This window comes from Grus americana, chromosome 1 (assembly GCF_028858705.1).
Source record: "Grus americana isolate bGruAme1 chromosome 1, bGruAme1.mat, whole genome shotgun sequence".
NCBI classification, from domain to species: domain Eukaryota; kingdom Metazoa; phylum Chordata; class Aves; order Gruiformes; family Gruidae; genus Grus; species Grus americana.
Window position 1 is genome coordinate 136002907 of NC_072852.1, and position 22212 is coordinate 136025118.

Sequence of the window (22212 nt, forward strand, 5' to 3'; positions counted from 1 at the left end):
TGCTTCTTTGTCTGCAGTACCAGCGCAGAACATGCTTTAGCACTGCAACCACTCCGCTGTCCCTTCCTTCTCAGACTTAAAATTAAAAGATTCCCTCTCCACACCTATTCCACTCTGTATGCAAAGGCTGGCCACTGAAATTCCCGGCAAGGGCCACTTTTCACATTGACTCCGGTCCACTGAAAATGGACTTAGACAAGCAGCGCTTCATGCACCCGATCTGGAGATGTCTGCCTTGCCATAAACAAATATTTTAGCAATATCTGTTCTGGCGTGATACAGCTTTCATTAAACAGCTATTTGTAATCTCTTCCCTCCCACCTCCTTTCCTGCTATTCAGCAGTCACTGACGTGTGGCAGAATGAATGGGGACTTAATATTTAATTAGCTGTCTATTAGCCTCCTAGGTTTTTTAGGTGCAATAAAATAAACAGGAGTTCTCAACTGAATCAAAAAGGATTAATGCTAAATGCCTGAATTTCAGTGACACAAAAGTTGATACAAGCATTGAGTATCAAGTACTTTCTTCTCATTATTATTTTTAATCACATAATTTTCCTTATTTTGAAAAAAAGTCAGTGCACAGAATATAAATACCTGCATTTGGTGTCATATTTAGATCTGAAATTGCTTTATAAAAGATGGAAACATTATTACTTTCTTTTTTGAAAAATGGAAGGATAAAGTAATGTGCCTAGTGAAATCCAGTATACTATCAGCTTCCTGAGTGGTAGACCACCTACCTTTGAGGAAACAAATAAGTTGGGTTTGGGAAGAAAAACTATGAGGGTAATATGTTTTGAGGCTGTGAAATTCCAGTGAAGTGTGTTGTTCAACTCAGTTTTTGTAAACAATTGTTTAAAAAAACCTATTTCCTTTTTACATTGTAACTGCGTTTTCACTTTAGCATCAAGCTAAAACAAGCCAAATAGTCTGCTATTCTCCCTCTATAGTATCTTTTTTTTCTTCCTTTTTACTTGATGATATTTCTACTAGCTGGGTAGCTTGACCAACATATTTCTCTACATCTAAACAAACAGAATCACTGAATTATTGAAGTTGGAAGGAACCTCTGGAGATCACCCAGTCCCCCTAGTCCATCCAGTCCCAGAGCAGGGTCAGCTAAAGCAGGTTGCCCAGGACCATGCCCCATCAAGTTTTGAATATCTCCAGGGATGGAGACTCCACAGCTTGTCTGGGCAACCTGTGGCAGTGCTTAGTCATCCTCACAGTAAAAGGTTTTTCTAACGTGGAATGTCCTGCATGTCAGTTTCTGCCCACTGCCTCTTGTCCTGTAACTAGGCACCACCGAGAAGAATCTGGCTCCATCTTCTTTACTTATCCCCCATCAGTTATTTATGCATGTGGATAAGAGCACCCTGAACCTTCTTTTCTCCAGGCTGAGCAGCCCCAGCAATATCAGCCTCTTCCTGTATGACAGATTCTCCAGTCCTTTAATCACCTTTGTGACCATTTACTGGGCCCATACTAGTAAGTCCACATCTCTCTTGTACTGGGGAGCCCAGAGCTGGACCCAGCACTCCAGGTGTGTATCACCAGCACTGAGCAGACTGAAAGATTCCCCCCCCGCAACCTGATGGCAATGCTTTGGCCAGCAGGCTATTAGCCTTCTTTGCTGCAAGGGCACATTGCTGGCTCATGTTCAACTTGGTGTCCACCAGGACCCCCATGGCCTTTTCTGCAAAGCTGCATTCCAGCTGGTCATTTCCCAGATTGTTCCTCCCCAGGTGCAGGACTGCATTTCCCCTTGCTGAACATCATGAGGCTCCTGTTGGCCCATTTCTGACGCCTACCCAGGTCCATTTGAATGGCAGCACAACCCTCTAGGGCATCAACCATTCCTCCCAGTCTTGTATCTCCTGCAAACTTGTCGAGGGTGAACTCTGTCCCATCATCCAGGTAATTAATGAAGATATTAAAGAGTACTAGCCTAGCATCGACTGCTGCAGTACATCAGTAGTGACTGGCCTCCAGCTGGACTTTGTGCTGCTGATCAGAACCCTTTGAGCATGGCAATTCAGCCAGTTTTCCATGTACCTCACTGTCCATTTTGCTAGTCTGTTCCAACAGTTTGCCTATGAGGATGTTGTGAGAGACAGTGCCAAAAGCCTTGCTAAAGTTGAGATGAACAACATCCACTGCTCCCCCCTCATCCATGAAGCCAGTCAAGTCATCACAGAAGGCTATTAGCATGATCAGGAATTATTTCCTCTTTATAAATCCATGCTGATGACCCCCAGTCATCTTCCTGACCTTCATATTTGGAAATGACTTCAAGGAGGATTTGGTCCCGGCTTTGAGGTAAGGCTGGCCGGCCTATAGTTCCTGGATCCTCCTCCTTGTCCTTCTTGAAGATAGGAGTAACATTTTTTTTTTCCTCTGTGATGAGGAACCTCCTCCAGTCACCATGACCTTTCAAAGATAATTAAGAATGGCCTCACAATGCCATCAGCCAGCTCCCTCAGCACTTGTGGGTGCTTCCTATGTGGTCCCATGGACTTGTCCATGTCCAGTTTGCCTAAATGCCCTGTAGTCTGGTTCTTCTCCACTGAGTTTTCCTTGATCTGGACTTTCCCACAGGTCTCAGGGGCATGGGATTCCTGAAGACCGGTCTTATCAGTAAAGGCTGAGGTGAAGGAGGCATTGAGTGCCTTGGCATTTTCCCATGCTCTTTGCCAACTTTTCTTTAATCTCATGGTATTGTCTTGCAAAAGCTGCATATGTGAGCACCACAGCTTTCAATTCCTGCGTGCCAGAAGAACCTAGTAAACATGCTTACCTATGTTAGGAAAACATGCTTACCTGTGTCAGGAAATACACGACTGCACCACAGACTGCAGTTCAGCTGTACACTGAGTAGATACATGCTAGAGCACTGTATCTTACAACAAAGCAAGTATCTCCCTCCATTTCTCTACTCAGTTGTATAACATCTTTTACTTGCCTTCTGCTGGCAAGATGTGGAATAGTATAGAAACTCAGTAAACCTAAGTACTGCCAGAAAAACTGGTCACATTCTCTTCACCATCAGAGTTTTCTGGAAAGAGCTTTATTGGTGAGATATCACCGATTCAATTTTTTTTTTCTGATAATTTATATTTGTTTATAAACATCGAAATTGTAATGCAAGATTTGCAACCAAATGAGGACAGAAGAGGCTTATCAGACAATCTTAAAAACTAACATTTGATAATATAGCTTACAGAGTCTAAGCTAAAAGTCCAACTTTCTCTTAAACTCAATCTGCTAGTAATGGGGTTTCTAAATATGCATAGGAAACGCAAGCCAAGTGAAGGAGATAAGAAAAAGGTAACTACCTGAGGACTGAAGTTTGCAATGCTTTTATTCTTTTTTAAGTTATCTTAATATCAATATATTGATATTATTCCAGTATGGAGGGGGTGTATAGGTGTTGTAAATCTTAAGGAAGTGCACTTTAAAAAGTGAAACTTCACTTTTTCCAATGAAACATTTCACACGTTCCATCCTATAAGATTTTTCTAATCTAATAGTAAATTTAAAATGAAAGCAGTAAACTTCTGTGAAGTATAGCCAAGGTTTGAGAACAAACTCTAAAACTCTTCAAAGGCAATGGAAACATTTAATTTGACTTTACCGCCTCTAAAAAATTGAGCAAAGTATACTTTATAATGAAATCCCTTTTTCCCGGTAGTTTTTCTTTTGCCACCTCCAATGCAACAAGGTAACAACCCAGGTGCCTTTCAGGCATATTCAAGATAATCAAAGTGATTTTCAAGTCATAAGAAAAATGTCTGTTTCTTGAAAGAACTCAGGCAGAAAAACAAACAAACAAACAAACAAACAAACCCCCAAAAAACCCACACACCAAAAAACCAAACCCAAACCAGGTAGCTAGTGCTCAAATCCATCAGAAAGTAGATGTCCAGTATTCTGGCAAACAGCTAAGACATTGCTTCTGTTCCTGCAGCTCCCATCCCCCCTGCTTCCCCAGCGAGGACGCTGCTGCTGCTGCCAGCTGACGGGACTCCCCAATACACTGCCTTCTTGAAAAGCCATGACATTATAAAGTCATACACCTCCTATGACTTCAGGGCACTCATCACGTACAGAAAGTCCTCAGCACTCATCTGCTCACCTTACCCACAAGAAACCCGAATATACCGAACGTTCCCCTACGTTTGCTGTGGCATATTGCCTCATAGCTCCTGTGCCAAAGGTGGCTGTGACCTTGCCACCATCTAACTAGAAAGTGAATCCTTTCCCTGTCAGCTGCCAGAGGGGGTGAACGCATCCCAACGCGTGCGGGAGTCCCCAAGTTGAGTGATGAGCGCTGAAAGGTGTGCGCAGAGTCCCGCCCAGCTGCTAGCTGCAGCTTTTGCTGAATATTCTCCAGTATTGATAATACACAGGCCCAAAGCTTTTTTCATTTGGTAGGTTCTTGAGAAGATTTACTTGTACTCTTGCCCTGGAGATCATGCTAACTGCAACTAATAATATCTATTCTCACATCCATCCCAACTCTGCCTTTTTGGTGCAGTTTCCAGGCTCCACCTGGCAGCCTTTTTCTCTTCAGATTAATTTCAGCCATATGGCTAAAATGTCCTTAGTGGGAATATTATAATCATACAAGAGATTTAAAATTATACCTGTGCACTTGCCAATTTCCTTTGATATGTCTATTTATTAAGGGATTTTGTAAGACAAACTAAATCACGGTACACGCACAGAGAACTGTGGGCAAAGCAGAGAGATGTGGAAGCAAAAATGAGAGATAATGAGGCAGAATCACCTCATGGAATGACAGTAAAAATATTGGCAAGATATTTACAGATCTGTGAAGAATCTTGTGTCTTTCTCTATACGTAGTATTTTTGGTCCACCTTCTGACTTTGGCACATGTGCCAATGGAAAGATCTTTTTCGCACCATCTCAGATGGTTTATTTTGTTCTGTATAAGGGAAGAAAGGTGAACTGAACTGTCTTTTTCCCCTTACCACAGAGAGCAGGATAAGCATCAGGACTGTTTTAAAAGACTAAAATCAGTTCTGCCTGAGTGTGGAGACAGAGCAGAGATCAAGGAGCAGGACCAAGAGGCAAAGTGAGGAGGCAGTGATCCCACTAGGGACTGAGCATCCCTTCATCTGTGGAGCAAGGATTTCATATCCGAGCTCAAACGAGGAAGGGAATCAAAATGTGGGTGAGGGCAGGACAAACACCCACATGCTGACCTAAGCACTGGTAACACAGACCCCAGGACAGCAGGGTAGGGTAGCAGACCTTGTTGGAGACGGTTTATTAATTGCTACTTCTGGAGGCAGCTGGGGTTGTAGCAACCATTTCTCCTCAACCAAACTGAACAGCCTCCAACATCCAATACAGACCTTGTAAGACCTGAAAACAGAGCTAACCACTACAGACGACTCGGCTTTTGCAGCTGCAGTACTACGGGTACCTGAATTACCACTTCAAGAGCTTGCCAACACATCTTTTCATGGCCCTGCAGGCACATCCCTGTAAGTCAGGCAGCAAGGCTGAACTGCTGCTGGGACACCTCAGCTGGCCATGGTCATTAGGCAGGAGCAAGTTGTTTATCATCCGAGCTTCCTCCCTGCTCAGAGTGAGGCGGGCAAGGTAAGGACTGGAGAAGGGCTATCAAAGGCAGCTCAGCCAGTCCTGTGGCCAGGGACCATGGATATTGGGCCAGGGAGAGAAAGGCAGCTTTGATGCACTGGAAAAGTTCCTCTGAGCCACGGGGAGCCTGCAGCTACTCCACAAGCAGTGCAGCTTGCACACTTGTTTTCAAGCATCTGTATAATGCATAGTCCAACCCTTGATGAGAAAATTCACATGATTTAACAAGTTTGCTTAACATTCTGGTAAGGAAGCAGGAGGTAGACCACAGATAGTCTTTATTGCAAGTACTTAGGTAAGCCTTCTCTCTTTCCCCATCATTCTGCTTTTGGGTAAAAACCAATGTTTTCCTCCATTTAAACATCATCATCACCTCATCGGAGTGTTAAAAGCAAGGGAAACACATCAGTCATGGGAGGCAAAATTACTGACACTAGGACAACATAGTTACCCTAAGGCTTACAAATGAAGACATTTCTTGTTGGGGAGTGATGCCTTTTATTTATGAGGTTGTCTTTCTATGGGATTTCTGTGGAGTGCATCACCCTGATTCCATAAGTATAATCATGCCCAGTAAACAGAGTTTTCCTTTTTCTTTAGAAGTATTCAGCACAATCCAATGTACCACAGAAATTATTATGTTTATGTCACTTTTATTATTCATTTATGACAATTCTACCTACTAAACAAACAAATAAACAAACTCCAAATGCAAAAAAAAAAAAAAAAATCCACAAGGGCAGAGATCTCAGGAACCTCTGAAATACAGTAATTGTATGGTACTTTGCACTGATGCAACTTGGTGGAAAAATCAAATAAAGACAAAATTACTGTTCTGCTTCATCAAGCTAAAACCACCAACCTCTAAAAGTTCATCTCTCGTATATAATAACTTAGTTTGCTGAGAATGCCATATCTGCTGGTAGGAATGTGGCAACAGTTTTGGGTGCTTACTGTTGCATCTGAGACTCAGAATCATATTCTGTCATATCAATATACATTTATGATCAACAGAATAAGGCTAAGAGCCAGAGTAAGACTTGCAGAGATATTTAGGCATCTAAATCTTTTTTAGGACTCTTATTCCCACTGATATCACTGAGCCCAAATACTACCAAGTATCTGAGGAATATATGTGAGCAACAGCACTTATGGCAATGGTATTTACAGAGGAGAAGACATGACGTGCCCTACCCAAAGCAGGCGAGAGATAGAGGCAACACTGAATGGAATCAGCAGGAAAGCATTACAGGTAGAGGAAAGTACAATTTTTCCCTAGTTCCAGATGCCTGTTTCCAGAAGTGCACATGCAGGCACACAAACAAATATGAACAAACAAAATGGCATCAAGAAAACTCTTCTCTTACATCAAGATTTATGCTGCTTCTCTTCACTTGGTTAACTTGAGAAAACATCTGAGCAAAAATGCAGACTTATGACTTGACCTGGATATAAAAAGGACATGTCACATTCCAAAATTGAAAGCTCTTCCTAAGCAGAATACCACTGAGGAGTCACAAGGCAAATACTCCAGTGATTGTCAGATCCAGGTGATTACAGAATGAGTCACAGAAAGAAAATGTCTCTGGAGTAAGTACAGCTAAAGTGATCTATATATATACATTGATATAGTCTGAGGTCAAACAGTGAATAATCAATTTCTGAAGTGGTATGTGAGCTTTCAGCTGTGTGACTACTGCTGAACGTAACAGGAGTCATGCTGGTAAAATCCTATCAACGTTTCACGGAAGGAGAATCCCTGCTAAGATGGACTTTTTTGTGCCTTAAAGTGCTTGTGAAAATTGTTGGATTGGCATGCTTCACATTCAGTGAATGCCTTTGTCCACAGACCCAGCTCTGGAAGAGGAAGGTAAAAGTCTCACACTACAAAACCTCTTTGGTTCTGCATTTGGCATTACAGGATAGTCCATATGACGTGTTCATTCTTCCCTGCCTCTTTCTGCTGAGGCTGATAACAGAAACATATTACTGTCAGCTCTGGGGTGCAGTGGGCTATTTCCACATAGGTTATCTAATAGACACCGCACAAGAACAATTTTCCGGCACTATTTTATTTCACTCCACAAACCAGGAGCAGAGAAATGAAAAGCCCTTTAAAACAGTTGACATGCTCCTGATTTACCCAACTAACCTGAGCTAGTCTACAAAGAATGTATAGCCATAGCAGTCACAACAGATTGTATAAATGCACTGGAGCTGGTTTTCACATAGGTAGTTTGAGGGCTGCTACTGATATAGTCATGACAGGCTGGAATTCACTGGAGGCCATTAACCTCAGGCATTATAGCTTGTGCTGAGCTCTGTATCATCTCGGTGTGGCGCAAAGCACCTCTGAGCAAATTACTTGAAAGCTAACTCAGGTATTTCTACACAAGCCTCAGTCACACTTGTGACTGAGTGCAGCCAGTCCCAGAGCTAAAGCCTTCCATGTGCAAATGAGTCTGTGGAAATAAATCTAAAAAACAGTGAAGCAGAAATCTTACATCCGGAAACTTCCCTTTGGAACTACAAGCCTACAGTGCAAAGTTACTTAGTACTTACATCAACTTTGAAAATATTCAAATAAATGCTTTAATTCTTCATATGCCCATCAAACTATTTTTTTTTCTCTGAGCTCTCCACTATTCTTTCAAATCTTTCCATTCTAAGTCATGACAGGCACCTTCCTGCAAGGCATCTCTTTCTGAATTCTTCCTTCCTCCAATGCAATAGAGCAATGGGTAGTATTTGGGGAAATTGAGTTGTTTGCTTTTCTTATGACATGAAAAGATCCAGGCACCTACTTATTTTCTTATCACAAAACACTGCTCACTGAAGTGAGCAAATGGAAAGGCAGAGGCTCTCGGCCTCAGTGGGAGCAGGTAGCAGAGATGCTCCTTGCACCTGATTCTGAGAAACTGCTCGGTTGCTTTGCATTAATGAAGACAGAGCTCTCTGCTGCTGATTGGCATGTGAACTGCATAATGCGTGCAGAGGCCTGGGACACTCCTGAATGTGATTAAAAAAAAAAGATGGTATTACATCTCTAGTCATGAAATCTGCACTCCAGCATAGGGTCAATCAAACTCATCCTGGGTAATCTTATTTTTAATAATGTTTTACAAAGTCAGTGTAGCCAACTCATCTAAGAGACCGCATGGAACCACAAGATAAAAAAAATGTTCACTGAGAAGAGAAGGCAGGAGGGAAGATCTACTTAATAAAAAAAAAAGTATTAATAATAATATTGAAATGTTGTCAACCAGTCTAGGCTTCTATTTTTCAGTCAGAATGAACTGCTTCATTCTGCTTGCCATAATCACCTCAAAACATTTATTTAAAAAAAAAAAGTGCTTTGTTCCTTTTTGTCTAAATATTTCTTACTTTGTTCTTCCTCTGTGATTCTGATCTTGTGCTGCAGAAATTAAGGAAAGCTCAGTTATAAGCATCAATAGATACAGTCTCAAATACAGGGCTTGGTCAATACCTCTCTCTGTGGCCACAGAGGGGTCTCAGAATCAATTTTAATTCCTTTTTTTTTTTTTTTTTTTGTTCCTCTGAGCTCAGACATTCACTTTATTTCAGAATTCTGCCAGCTTTTCCTTTAATATCTCCATAATGCTGCTTGCTTTACTGTCAGAAGGCATATGCAAGACTTGAAGAAAAAGAGCAGTTTGGGTGACTAACATTACTGAGCAGACATTGATTTATGGCTGCTAGGGAATTACACACCAAATGATACATGGGACACAGATGAACAACAATGGGATTTAGACAAATAGGATGGCACAGGCATAGGGACAAATGACAACAGAAATAGTCGGGAGTTGGTATAGATGGCAATCTGCAACTGGTCAGAGACACACTGACCCATATACTCACCACATCTAGCACTAACAAAATAAAATCTTCCTTTTATTTTGAAACCTCTGCCATTTTTCACCTCCTTATAATTCAACTCACTTCCATACAATCTGTGGAGACTGTTACTTTGAAATTAATTCCTCCCTCCTGACTCTCAGCATCAATGATCCCATCAGCCGATCTGTTGCATGTTTAGCTCAGCCTCCTACCCCTCCCCTTCACATATTCCCTCTACCTTTGGGAACCTACTATGTGGTCTCCCACATCCTGAATATCAGAAATGATCTGTCTTTTACCTGCAAGACATCCTTAAGGCACTTCTTGGGTGTCTTTCACTAGCAATTTTTTTCAGCCATCAATTCTTCCTATATATAAAATGGCTGGAAGAATTGGAGAGGGAATGAGAACTCTTCTCCAGCCTAGAAAATAAGCATCTTATAAACTGACTGGGTTACTTTTTTATCAATACTAAACCAGCTCTTTGATACAGGATGCTCACTGCATTGCCGTGAGCAGCATCACATGGCTTTCACACAGGCTCAGAGCTCTGCTGACAGAAAGCGTGTTGCAGGGTCAGGGCTTCTGGTCTTTTTCTGGTTTCTACCACCAATAGTCATGCTGAGTAGGAGTCTTCTACCAAGTCATCCGAATGAGACTGTATCCACACTAAGGAGCTTATTGGCCTGAATTGAATCTGTCCCTAATTATTTATGTTTGAAAAGTTGAAGTTCATTTATTTTATTTAAAAAAAAAAAAAAGTTATAATCTTTTTTTAGCAGATTGTGTATGCTTTCCCTCACACAAAACACACCTCAGAAGTGTGACAAAACCAAAATTCTCAGGGGTATGAAGCCAAAGAGCTGCAAAATTCTCCCAGATGCTTATTTGTAGAATGTCTCTTGTAACCAGACTGACCAAAGGCTTTTACCACCTCAGACTGTTCCATCTGATGGGATATCACTGTCTGGAAAGGAAAACTGCTGCAGTCTGAAACTCTTACGTGGAGTGGCCACATATTAGTTTGGCATAGGGGAGAGTATGTGCACGTGCTTACGCACAGGCAACAGGCTACATCCACATCTGGCAAAAAAAGTTTTTACATATGCTCCTGGTTTGGCCCCATGCGTCTAATTTGCATGCATCTCTTCAACAACTGCTTTAAATTGCAGCGTGAGAGTTTATAGCAGCATTCCAGCCAAAATGTTACTGTTATTTTATTTATTATTTAGGACTAATTCTTTATTAGACATAGTAAACAGCACAAGGAGAAAGAGTAATCCTGATAAGACAGTTTTATAGCCTAAAATGAAGACATAAAGACAGCACACATTGGGAATGTAGTCATTAGAGGCAGCCTGACAAAATGAGTATTGATCTGGTAAATTTTAATCCTAGGTTTTCTCTGACTAACTATGCTGGTTTAAGGAAAGCATTTAGCCTCTTAGCTGTATTTCCCCAAGTACAACTACAAGGGAGACAACCAATAGTTTTGTTCCCGGGATGGAGGAAAAAATGAGTTTGTTCATGCAGTGTGTGCCAACTGAGTATCAGTTACTATTCTTTAAGGGAAAATGCCCACAATTCAGCTAGTCGCAGATGTGCCCCATTACTTCCATGCATTCCTGGGCTTTGGAGACACAGAAACACACAGGTAGAGGTTATTAGCTTTTGGAGCAGAGCATCATACTGCTACCGTGCTTCCCTGGACAGCCCACTGTTTGCTATAGCCCAGAAAAATCTCAGCCTCATGACAGGTAGGAGTTGCAGTGTCTGATGCTTTGGTGCATAACACCCAGGTCCTCGAGGAGGAACCCTAAGGACCTTATACAGTCCATGGGCAGAGCACAATGCTTCAGCACAGTGGGGTACCATTTGCAGAGAACAAGTAATTCATAATGGGCTCTTTGAGGTCCTCCTGAAACCCTGCTTCTCAGCAAGGTTGAAGTACCTCATTCAGGATCCATTGCCCAGACCATTCTTCACCAAGTCAACACGTACAACTTTACTTTGAAAAATCAGTCAAGAATTTTAGTCTTTCCTTGTAAAACACAGCCAGTTTTGCAGCCAATAACAACATGTTGAGAGATTTCAAGCAGAAAAAGTCCTTTCTAGGATCTTCTATGCCTGCCTCAGATTGAAGGGATGCAAACTTGCATGTCCTAAGCTACAAGGCTATGGGCTTCTTGGAAAATGGGATGGGATATCTCTCATTGTATCCTACGCAGAGGAGATGGGATTCATCCTAAAGTGCAGCTATGGTCACTTTTTAAAATATTTAATAGGTGTGGATAGCCTACTGAACCCAGCAAGTTGTACAGCAAAGCACTTAAGATATAACATTTGGAGAAAGAAAGTGCACTCACGCATATTTGTATTTTAGCGATTGAGTCAATTATCAGGAAGAGTGAGAGAAGTGCTGGCTCTCAATCCTTGTTCTTACAACGTTTTCTGTAACAGTTACATCAGCCGCCCCTAAGATCTAATGGCTACAACAGTCACTTCTGTGCATCAGATCAAAATGGTCTAGAGTAAAGGCTCTGCCCTCTCAGACAAGCAGCTACATTTCAAGGTTGAAAAGCCATGTTCCCCTTGTATTTTCTCCCTGGCTTAGTGAAGTTTGAATTCTTTGCTGCAAAATTGGCCACTCAGAATCATTTCTAGTCCTTTGGATCAGAACACTTTAAGCTGAGGGGAAAATGGACCAAAAATCTTCAATGTAGAGGAAGGCAGGCCACCCACAGACACTGTTTTGTGTTTGTGGGTTGTTTTGGGTGTTTTTAAGTAATGACAGATCCACCCTGAGACAAATCCCTTTCCTGTGGAATATAAGGCAGGGTCTGAGACACCTGGTCCCTACAGGGAGATGGAGGTGGAGCAAGTGCCTCATCACAGAGCCTGGATTTGGCTTAGAGTAAGGTGGGTGCTAAGTGAGGCAGCCTGGGGCAGTTCTGGGCACACTCAGGAGCAGAACTGAAACAGTTTCAGGAAATTTAAAATAAAACAGTAATGCACTGCCAGCTTTACACAGTAGGTGGACAGGGGATTTCCAGGGGGTTTTGTTTGTTTGTGGACTTATATTCCATCTAAGTCCTGTTTTAAAAGCTTTTGTTCTTTTATTGGCTCATGGAGCCTTTATGCTTCCTCTCTCCCAGCTGCAGACATGTAGCTGAGGCATAAGGAGCAATGAATGTGTCTTCATGCCCTTGCAATACTTGGGGGTTGCTGGTCGCTGGCACAGTTCAGATAAGCCACGAGGCTGCTCTAATTTATCCCTTGTAAGTAACTGAATGCTTGGTGAATGGCACTTCTCTCTCATGAACTACGCTGCTCAGATCTTGCATGCTTTCCAGAATCAGAGCCTTTATATTTCTGTACATTTTTAATTTTAATCATGGGCTTGGTGTTTATGACACCCGCAGATCACTATTTATGCCAGACATTGTGTACCCTTCATCTTAGAGCTGTATCAGACTCTGTACGACCCTGTCTGCATCATTTTGGGGGGGCTCTTCTCTGCAGACTGTTAAAATCACTCATTTCTGTGAAAGATTGTGAAATGCATATTTGGAAGCTGAACTATCAAACATACATTTTCTGATGACTTAATCAGAGATTTATATTCATATTTCCAGAGGGGGAAGAAAAGATAATGAGTCTGTCTAATAAAACTGCACATTTCTGCTTTATGTATACATATTCCTGGTTACTGTATCACCACATGTAATAGATTTGCAGTTTATAAATGTGTATATTTATAGTAAATTAAGTGTACATGTTTTTATATACTCTATATAAAAATTGCATGTTTTCTAAGACAGCCAAAATACAACAAGACGCTTAATGAGTGACCCTAAGGCATTGACTTCAACTGTATAGAAAATTTAAATCTAAACATGACACTGGATGTGATGAAAACAATACAATTAAATTTGAACACAATCAGAACAATAGCCTCTCCTGCTTTGATATCGAAGATCTTTGGCTCTGCTTTGGCATTTGTTTCTCATAAATTCCCTTGGCGGTTTATGCAGCAGCAGACCAATATTCCATGATGACAGCCAAATCCATTGATATCTCTTAATTAAATCAGTGGTTCTCAATAAAGGCAACATACCAATATGATATGGATCACTGTGGCTAACCTTTTAAATATAAAAGAAGAGCAGGGACAGATCCTCAGCTTGGATGTCAAGCGTCACTGGTTGGCTTGTTCTTACACTGCTGCATGCTCGCAGCCTTTCTGACTCGCTTTGGAGGGAGCTGGCTGCAAGAAGCTCAGAAAGAGATGCAGGGAATGAGCAAACAGCTAAACAGCATAGATAATGGGGGGGCTGCTTGAGCTTGCTGTCTGGCCCCATTTGTCTAGAAGCCTAGACATAATCTAAGCAGCCATGCAACTCCCCCAGCTTACACATGTTCCGGGAAAGAATCTTAAATTAAAGAAAGCGGGACAAGAAGGACAAGTTCCGTAGCTTGCTCTACCAGCAATTTAAAAAGAAACACAATTAAAAGATTCTTTTGCGTAATTGTGATAAAAAGGTTTCTGCATGAAAACGTGCGTACCTAGGGCAGGGGCTGAACATCATTTCCTCAGCTACATTTTTGTAGTTGAAGAAAAATAAAACAAAACAAAAAAAACCCCAATATCCCATGAGTAAGGATCCTCATGCAGCATCTAACTGTGCAGTGAGATGTGCGTACACAGCTTCATCTGAAAAGAGCGTGAAGTTGTATATGTGTTTTAAGGCAGAAAATAAACCAGAAGAATACCTCCCTAATAATTGCATACGTCCCTAATGCTTGCACATCTCAGGCAACCTATATTAGGGAATGTAATGGCCTGGTCACATTCAAAAACTGGCCAGGTAGCCTCCCTCCTCCTACAATGAACCTTCAGCCCATGCCCTACAACGTGAATGCGCAGATAGCGTGCACTTCCTTACTACATGCTGTTGTGCCCGAATGGCGTTCGAGTCTCCATCGGACATGGCTCTTTGAGCCTTTGAACTGCATGGAAAATAGTCCAGTGCAGGATACTCACTGTATCTGACTTCATGGCCAGTAGTTGTTAGCAACTGAAATCTGGCTTTGGGAAGGCTGTTAACCACTGGAGAGCAAATCACTGCAGTCCCACAGCCTATCATCTAAGGTATGCTTTTCAACTTTTATATGTATTTACCGGTTGTTTTTCCAACAGGTATTTATTGTGAAGTGTCATGTTTAGATTAAGGTCGACTTCTGCAGACAGCTCCTCTTCCTAGCACGTACATAGAAGCTGCTTTTATTTATTAAGCCTGATGCTATTAATTTCACACTTAAATGTCATTCGGTGTTTTCCATTCATGCTTTTTTAAGCATTTCATTACTGGTCAACTCAGAGGCCAAATAAGTGAGCAATGGGCTTGAACATATGGGAAAAACTGACCCTTGCTGCCAAGGAGTTAAAGTATTAAAGTGCATAAGCCATTTCCTGTAACAGTTGTCAAGCTAATTTTCAGTAAATTACTTAGTCCATGTGTTTATTATTCAGACATAAACCCACTGACTCGGCCTGAAAATGACATTACACCGCTGTAATCACAGACTAATCTTTTATAACTACAGTCACTATACCCCCAAACTGCATCCATCTAACAAGACTTCTCTGAGTTCAGAAACAGCAGCTTTTGAGTAAGTTAATTCACACTGCACTGCATCATCCAGTGATGAGGGTAACATTAATGGGCACTGCTGCTGCACGCCTCCATGTAACTCCATAAAAATCAGAATATTCTTTAGGAAATAATGACTGAATTGGAAATAATGCACTTAAAACGTAGAATGAAATCCATTACAAGAGAAAAATCACTATCATCTTCATTGCAAACATTTTCTATACCAAAAGATAACACGCTTCTGGAGCTCTTGGCAACAAACTGCCCTTCTCTCCACCCAGTGCATGACAGCCAGTCTACTACTTAAAGTATTGGCATGAAGGATATAGTAGTGCCTATAGATAAATAGTTTTCTCTGTCTGATCATTTCTAGCTAATGTTTAGATTTTAAGTGGTTTCAGAAGATTAAGTTGTTAAAAACTGGAAATAATTTAGTAACATCTGAAGGCCAGCCCCTACTAGGAAATTTTAAATTCAAGCTGACTTTCCATTAGCCCCTCATCTCATGTCATGATTAAAGTGTAGATTGATCCCTTGTATCATGGCATTGCACACAGTGCTCTTGAGGGAGCAGAATACACATTAATCTAAGATACCACTTCCCCATCCCTGGTTTCTACCAGTGAGAGAGCACGTTCTTGGCTAGCATTATAACACAGGTGCCCTACACTGCTATTTCTGGTTTAGTTGAGGAAAGCAAAGTGAGCAGTGGAGAAAATACAAGATGTCACTCTGATTTGTTGTTGTTGGTTTTTACCATGAAAAATATAACATTAATATTAATCAGGTAAAAAGTACATTGTGCAGGTTTCACTTTTTATTACTTTACAGAAACCATGCTCAGCTGATGTTCAAATTGAAGAAGAAGCATCAAGTCGACTCACAGGACCATGAGCATATGTTTGCTGTCAACAGAAAGACTCTCAGGGGCTTCAATTAGTATTAGATTGCACTCTTCATATTTACATTTAAAAGTATTCCCCTCTGTGTCCTTATACAAATTATTAGCCTATTCATATTCAATAGAAGATAAGTTTAAGATGAAAAAGTATGTATCAAGTATCTGACAGACAGTGATTAAAGAGAGGCAATTTTGAGATCTGTCACTCTGGCACTTCTCTCTGGCTGTTCATCAGGGGGACGGTCCCCCTCAGTGCCTGGTCATTTTGTATCCGATCACTTGGTGTGTCGAGAAGAACCAGAAATCTGCTCCTCTGCTTTCAAATGATTGTATAAAACAGAAAGATACAAAAAAGAAAGGATCTTTCAGTATACAGTACTTCTGAAAAAAAAAACCAACAAGCAAACAAACAAAATACTGTTGTTGATGTCTAAACATTTATATATTCACCTGTTGCTCTCCAACTGTCTTCCTGAATTTTGTAATTCACAAGAGCAAGTTAGGGAAAAGCAGTAACTAATGATGAAATGCTTTATCTGGATAAAACACATTGTTCCACTAAGTAGCATTTTCCTCTCTCTTGAGAATGTGTAGCCTTTCTTCCACAAATTAATCAAATAGCTGCTGTTTTCCAGTAATTCAGACTAGTCATAAAAGTATATTTAATTATTGTATAATCAGGGTGTGTGGGGTCTGTCTGAGATGGAGTCAGCTGTCCCCACAGCAGCCCTCACAGCGCTGTGCTGTGTTTCGGCAGCCAGCAAGGTGTTGGTAACACACCAGGGTTTGGCTCCTGCTGAGCAGCGCTGGCACACACCAAGGCTTCTCTCCAACATTCACCCCCTCACCAGTGGGCTGGGGGTGGGCGAGACCCTGGGAGGGCACACAGCCAGGACAGCTGGCCCAAACTGACCGAAGGGACATTCCATACCACATGGCGTCTGCTCAGCAATGAGAGCTAAGGGAAAGCAGGAGGAAGGGGGAGGGGGCATTTTTTCTCTACAATGTTTGTCTTCTGGAGCAACTGCTATGTCTACTGAAGCCCTGCTTCCTGGAAAGTGGCTGGACATCACCTGCTGATGGGAAGTAGAGAATAAATCTTTTGTTTTCCTTTGCTTCCACGTGCGACCTTTGCTTTTGCTTTATTAAAATGGCTTTATCTTGACACACGAGTTTATTTACGTCTTATTTTCGCCCTCCCCCCCTCCTCCCCGGGCCCCATCCTGCTGAGGAGGGGAGTGATAGAGCAGCTTGGTGGGCACCTGGCATCCAGCCAAGGACAACCCACCACACAGTGGTATAAGATATATGGGTTCTACTCAGTTGCATGTGCATGAAATCACACTTTTCTGACTATTTAAAATGCCTACGGTGGACTCAGAGAAAGCACTGTAATTGGTCTAAAGCAGGAAAAGCTAGACAAATTCATGAGTAGTAGCACATCTATCTTCACCCACAATGCCTTTTGTAAAACACAGGAAACAAATATTCTTAGTTTAAACCATTGTTCCTGCAGACCTCTTTTATGCTTAAAAGTTCTTGCCTTAAAATACAAAAAGTGTTTTAAATTGGGTAGTCATTCAACATTTCATACACCCATCCTTTTACATGATTTAGAATATCAATATTGTATAATAACCCATATCCCCCAAAAGATCTCAGATTAATGAAAGTTAGAAACTGGAACAATTTGTATTGTGGTCACAATAAAGACTCAGTATAAAAATATCTTTATATACACCCTCTAGTGGAGGGTGTCCCTGCCCATGGCACGGGGGTTGGAACTAGATGATCTTTAAGGTCCCTTCCAACCCAAACCATTCCATGATTCTATGATACTTAACTCAATGCAAGAAAAAATATTTTTGCCTCTTTGCAGCTGTACTTCGTATTCTTTAAAAGGAAAAATATGCAGTATAGAACAGTATTTTCAATTTTTCTAAAAAAGTTAACAAGATTTGGGCAACTAGAACATGGGTGTGTGTCATATTGACTAACACAAATGACTATCAACTGGCAAGGTTTTGACTAGCGATGGAAAGTTCAAAACTGCATGACTTAACTCTCTAGTTCTGAATTCTGAGATACAAAATACCCTTCAAAGGAACATAGTGAAGAGCAAGAAAACCTTTCCAACCCCTCACCGGGAGACTGAGAGCTCTGGGAGAGGTCAGAGATGTGAAGTTATGAAAAAACACTGAAGATCTGTTTATTCGTTCAAACTGCTGCAAAGTACCGCCCTGCTCTTGAAAGTGACTTAATGTGAAAAAATCAAAACCAAGCAATGACAGATTCTTTGCCATTAAGGGCTCATAGGTGTCATCAGGCAGCAGCTGCCTTCTGGGAACATGAACAAACCATGGGACTTGGAAGAGAGCAGTGTCCGTCAAACAGCTCAACATGCACCACACAACATCGTGGACACCATACCTGCTCTACCTACTTGAACATCAGGGGAGCAAAGCTGTGAATCTGTCTCCTCTTGCCTTTTTCATAAAAATGTTTTAGACATGTACTGGGGAGAAATAAAGAGCTGCCTTTAAGTTGTCCTATATACAGGGACTGCTACTCTTACTGGTTGTATCTGAACTACAGGAGATGAAGCACAAGTCTTCTTTTAATGTCCAGACCATACAAATAATTTCTTAATAATTGCACCTTGCTCAGTTTCGGCAATTTCTACCTTCATTTGCATTCTCTAAAACTTCCCTGATACTTATGCACAAAATGAATGTGAGAGCCTAATGCAATATTACTTACTGCAAGCTAATGTGGACTCCAGTTCAGGAACTCAATAAACACTTTGAAAACTATTCTAAATTTAAAACTTAACACTTTCCTGACTAGAGATTTTTTAACTTGCCAGCTTCAAATCTTTGGATCTGAAGGCTGTACTGGGTTCCTCCTCACTCAGGCACAGGAAGCAGTCAAAAAAGACAGTTTGTTCCAAATCTTCTAATTTGTGCATGTGGAGCAGAGAAAAGAAACTGATCTTTGATCTAAATGTAATTAAACACTTTCCTCATTGACATTTGAGCTTCTTCTTTCCTAACAGTTCATTTAGTTCATTTGGCTAAGAAATGATTGTTTTTTTCTAGTCGTTATCAACTTTCACAGCACTGCTAACAAGGCTCAATACAGGAAAACATGCATTTCGGTCACCAGAGCCAATAGATATGAGTGCAAATGTACATTGGCATCAGATTTATTAAGGAAGGAAGGATTTTATCAAAGTAAAACCTCATTTTGAGCTTTAAATTGGCATAGAAGAGCCACTTTTTGTAGAATTATAGGGCTCTCTAAAAGGTCTAAATATTTACAAAGAAAACTTGTCTCCTGACTCTTTTCATTTGAAGCCGCAAGACATTCAGTGCTCACTTCTATAGGGATTTACAGGACTCCAGCAAGGAAAGCCTGCTGTGAATAGTCATGGTTGCAAAAGAGGCCTCCAGTCCACAGCCGCCTTTGTGCTGGAATGGTGGTGGTAATTCTCTGCAGCTCAGTCCAAATTTTGGAAGAAAAGGGGGGAGTCATGGAAGGGACAAACAAAATATGGTTTTTAAATTTTATAGGGATCCTGAGAAATTGGTTCTTATCGTTCAGTCAACATTCACAGGACAAAATCTGCTGTGTGCATACTTTGAGTCCTTTCTCCCCACTTTGAGGAAGAAGGTTTTACTTTCTCTGAGTTGAACAAAAGCATAGACCTTTTCTTCAAACACTGCTATAAAGAAGACAACCGTTCAGCATGGAAGTGTTAAAGATATTGTCTTCATGCCTTAAAAATTTCAGGAACAAGTAATGTCAATTGCTTTTAGTGTGGAACCTGGAATCCTATTTACTACATGGAATTAGTAAGGTCTTCAGAAGCAGCATCTGACAGCTAAACATTATTGTCATGTGACAAGAGGGTTTTAAAGCTCTGGACCCTTATTACCTGTGCTGCTTTCCTAGTCCTCCCCATGGATCAACTGATCTCCATTACACTATCACACTGGAAAACTGAAGTTATTGAAAAAAGAATCAGAACTCAGAGGTAAAACCCTCAAAACTACAATTTATCCAGAAGTGTAATCAATTAATTAATCAGAAGTTTTTAAAAAACTTACCTTTAAAATTTGGTCTGATTCTAGCATCATACCCCGATGTCCTTCCCATCAATTTGTCCAAAAAATCTGAAGGAGACAGGGTCTGTGAGGGGGATTTTCCAGATCTTGAATCATGTTCTTTACAGAAAGTCGTCCTAAATAAATTATTAGCCACCATTAGCTAATATTTAGTTTATATTGTATTCAAGTCATGGATAAATCATAGCACTAAATAAAATTGACTCAGTTCAGTGAATGTAGCAATTAATATTTTTATAAAACAATATAGTCAATTTTTCATCTGAAAACTTTATTCTACAAATAAAAATGAGCTTAAGGTAGTATGCATGGGCAGAGTTTGCTATTCAGAAAAAACCTCTCAGCTTTAAACATATTCATTACAGCGTTAAGACTTTAGAAGATTCAATTTACTCTTCATCTTAACATATAGAGCAATCTTACAGGGACTTTGATATCCTATTTCATATCTTCACTTTCATTACATGTATGCTGTTAAAACTGTATGTTAACATTGGTTTAAGGTGGTCTTAAACTTCCAAACAGTAGCTGGCAACACTCACCAAGCAATACTGAAAAATATTGGGTTTGTTAATGTTGGAAAGGATATAGCTGTAAAAAAAATGTTCTTTACAGATGCTACCCAGAAAGATCTAAATCATGCTAGGGAATGTCTGGATTCTTCCCCAACACGGCGAAAAAGGTTCCGGAGTCAGTCACATCTGATCTTAGGGTTTTCTTCACTGATGAACATTGAGTAATAAAATTTATCAGTATTATCACCAGCTGGTATTTATATGCAAGCTCTTGGAACACATCTCTGTTTTCAGGATTTAAGAGCAAACTTCTGGTACCATATCATGCCTGCAAAACGCTGTGTACATAGCATATTATGTATTGCAAGTACACTAAATATTGCAGAGAAAGAGAATTTAGGAGTTTCCCTAGGTTGTTCCCTAGGGAAAAAGCGACTAGAATGAAATTGTCATTTTGGGTTTGCAGAGCCACTGATTTCATCATAAACAGCATTATCTTGATTCCTAAATAACCAATTTCATTGTATCTATGTTTCAATACAATATTTGAGATATATCAAGAGCAATTCTATGACTGTGTCTTCTTAACCACTTTCTGTTTAAATATTTGCCCAAAGGCAACCACTCAGTTTCAGGAGTGTTCCTTGGGGGTTTTTTGTGCATCTATACACGAGTATAAACAAACTAGATATACACGTGAGCATCTGAAATGAGAAGCAGATATCAAATCCTTTATCCCTTTATAAAAGCATTGGAATTGTTAAAAGGCAAGGCGATAGTAAATTCTCTGTAATTCCCCGCGTTTTTTCAGGTGCCATTTACAGGGGGCGGTTGCTTCTTTTTGCTTTTGTCAATGACATGGTACCATTACAAAATATCTTTAATTTTTAATACATAAAGATTATATTCCCCAGTTAAATATTAAAACCATTCAGTTAAGATAATAAAATCTGGAAAAATAATCCAGTGCATTTATTTGGGATGTTCCTGTACAAATTACTTCTGGTTTCATTCAGAGCCCTAGTTATGAGTTGTGTTGTGATCCCAGACTCATGAATATAAACACTATTTCACTCTGTCGCTATATATATACCTCATTACTCATATAAAAACACTTCATATGTAGATACACAGCAGCGTACAGTATAATAGTGAATCTCAGATAAAATGGTGTTCTGGTTAATAAGACTGACCTGTTTGCTTTGTACCGCAAAAAGTCAATAGCTGAAGCAAAAGCCCATGAAACGTTAAAAAAATTTAGAAACAACAATCACTTGTACTGGTACTAGAAGCAAGCATAATACTGGTCTGATACAGGGTTTTCCCAAAATCAGAGGACAGGTTCTCTAATTTCAAATAACTACATCCCTGACAAAACTGGTTCAATCATTTCCAAAGCTTGAAGAGGAGGGAACCACAGCAACTTCCTAAACAAGCTCCAGTGGGAGCAGAGAATTTGCATTTCGGAGGAAAAACTGAAGAAAATGTCTTTAGCTATATTGATACTCATGAAAAAG

The 22212-nt window shown here is 40.5% G+C and overlaps 1 protein-coding gene across 3 annotated transcripts in view; it reads right to left on the reverse strand.

Moving 5' to 3' along the window:
• GLRA2 (glycine receptor alpha 2) overlaps positions 1 to 22212 on the reverse strand; it is a 134258-nt gene that overhangs the window by 111029 nt on the left and 1017 nt on the right. For 2 of the 3 annotated variants that reach the window (XM_054838929.1, XM_054838940.1), the window contains exon 2: positions 20163 to 20296. In XM_054838929.1, coding sequence (XP_054694904.1) covers positions 20163 to 20296 — 134 coding nt within the window. Of the gene's footprint in view, positions 1 to 19394; positions 19474 to 20162; positions 20297 to 22212 lie in introns of those variants that run through there. The other variant, XM_054838950.1, reaches the window with a different exon arrangement.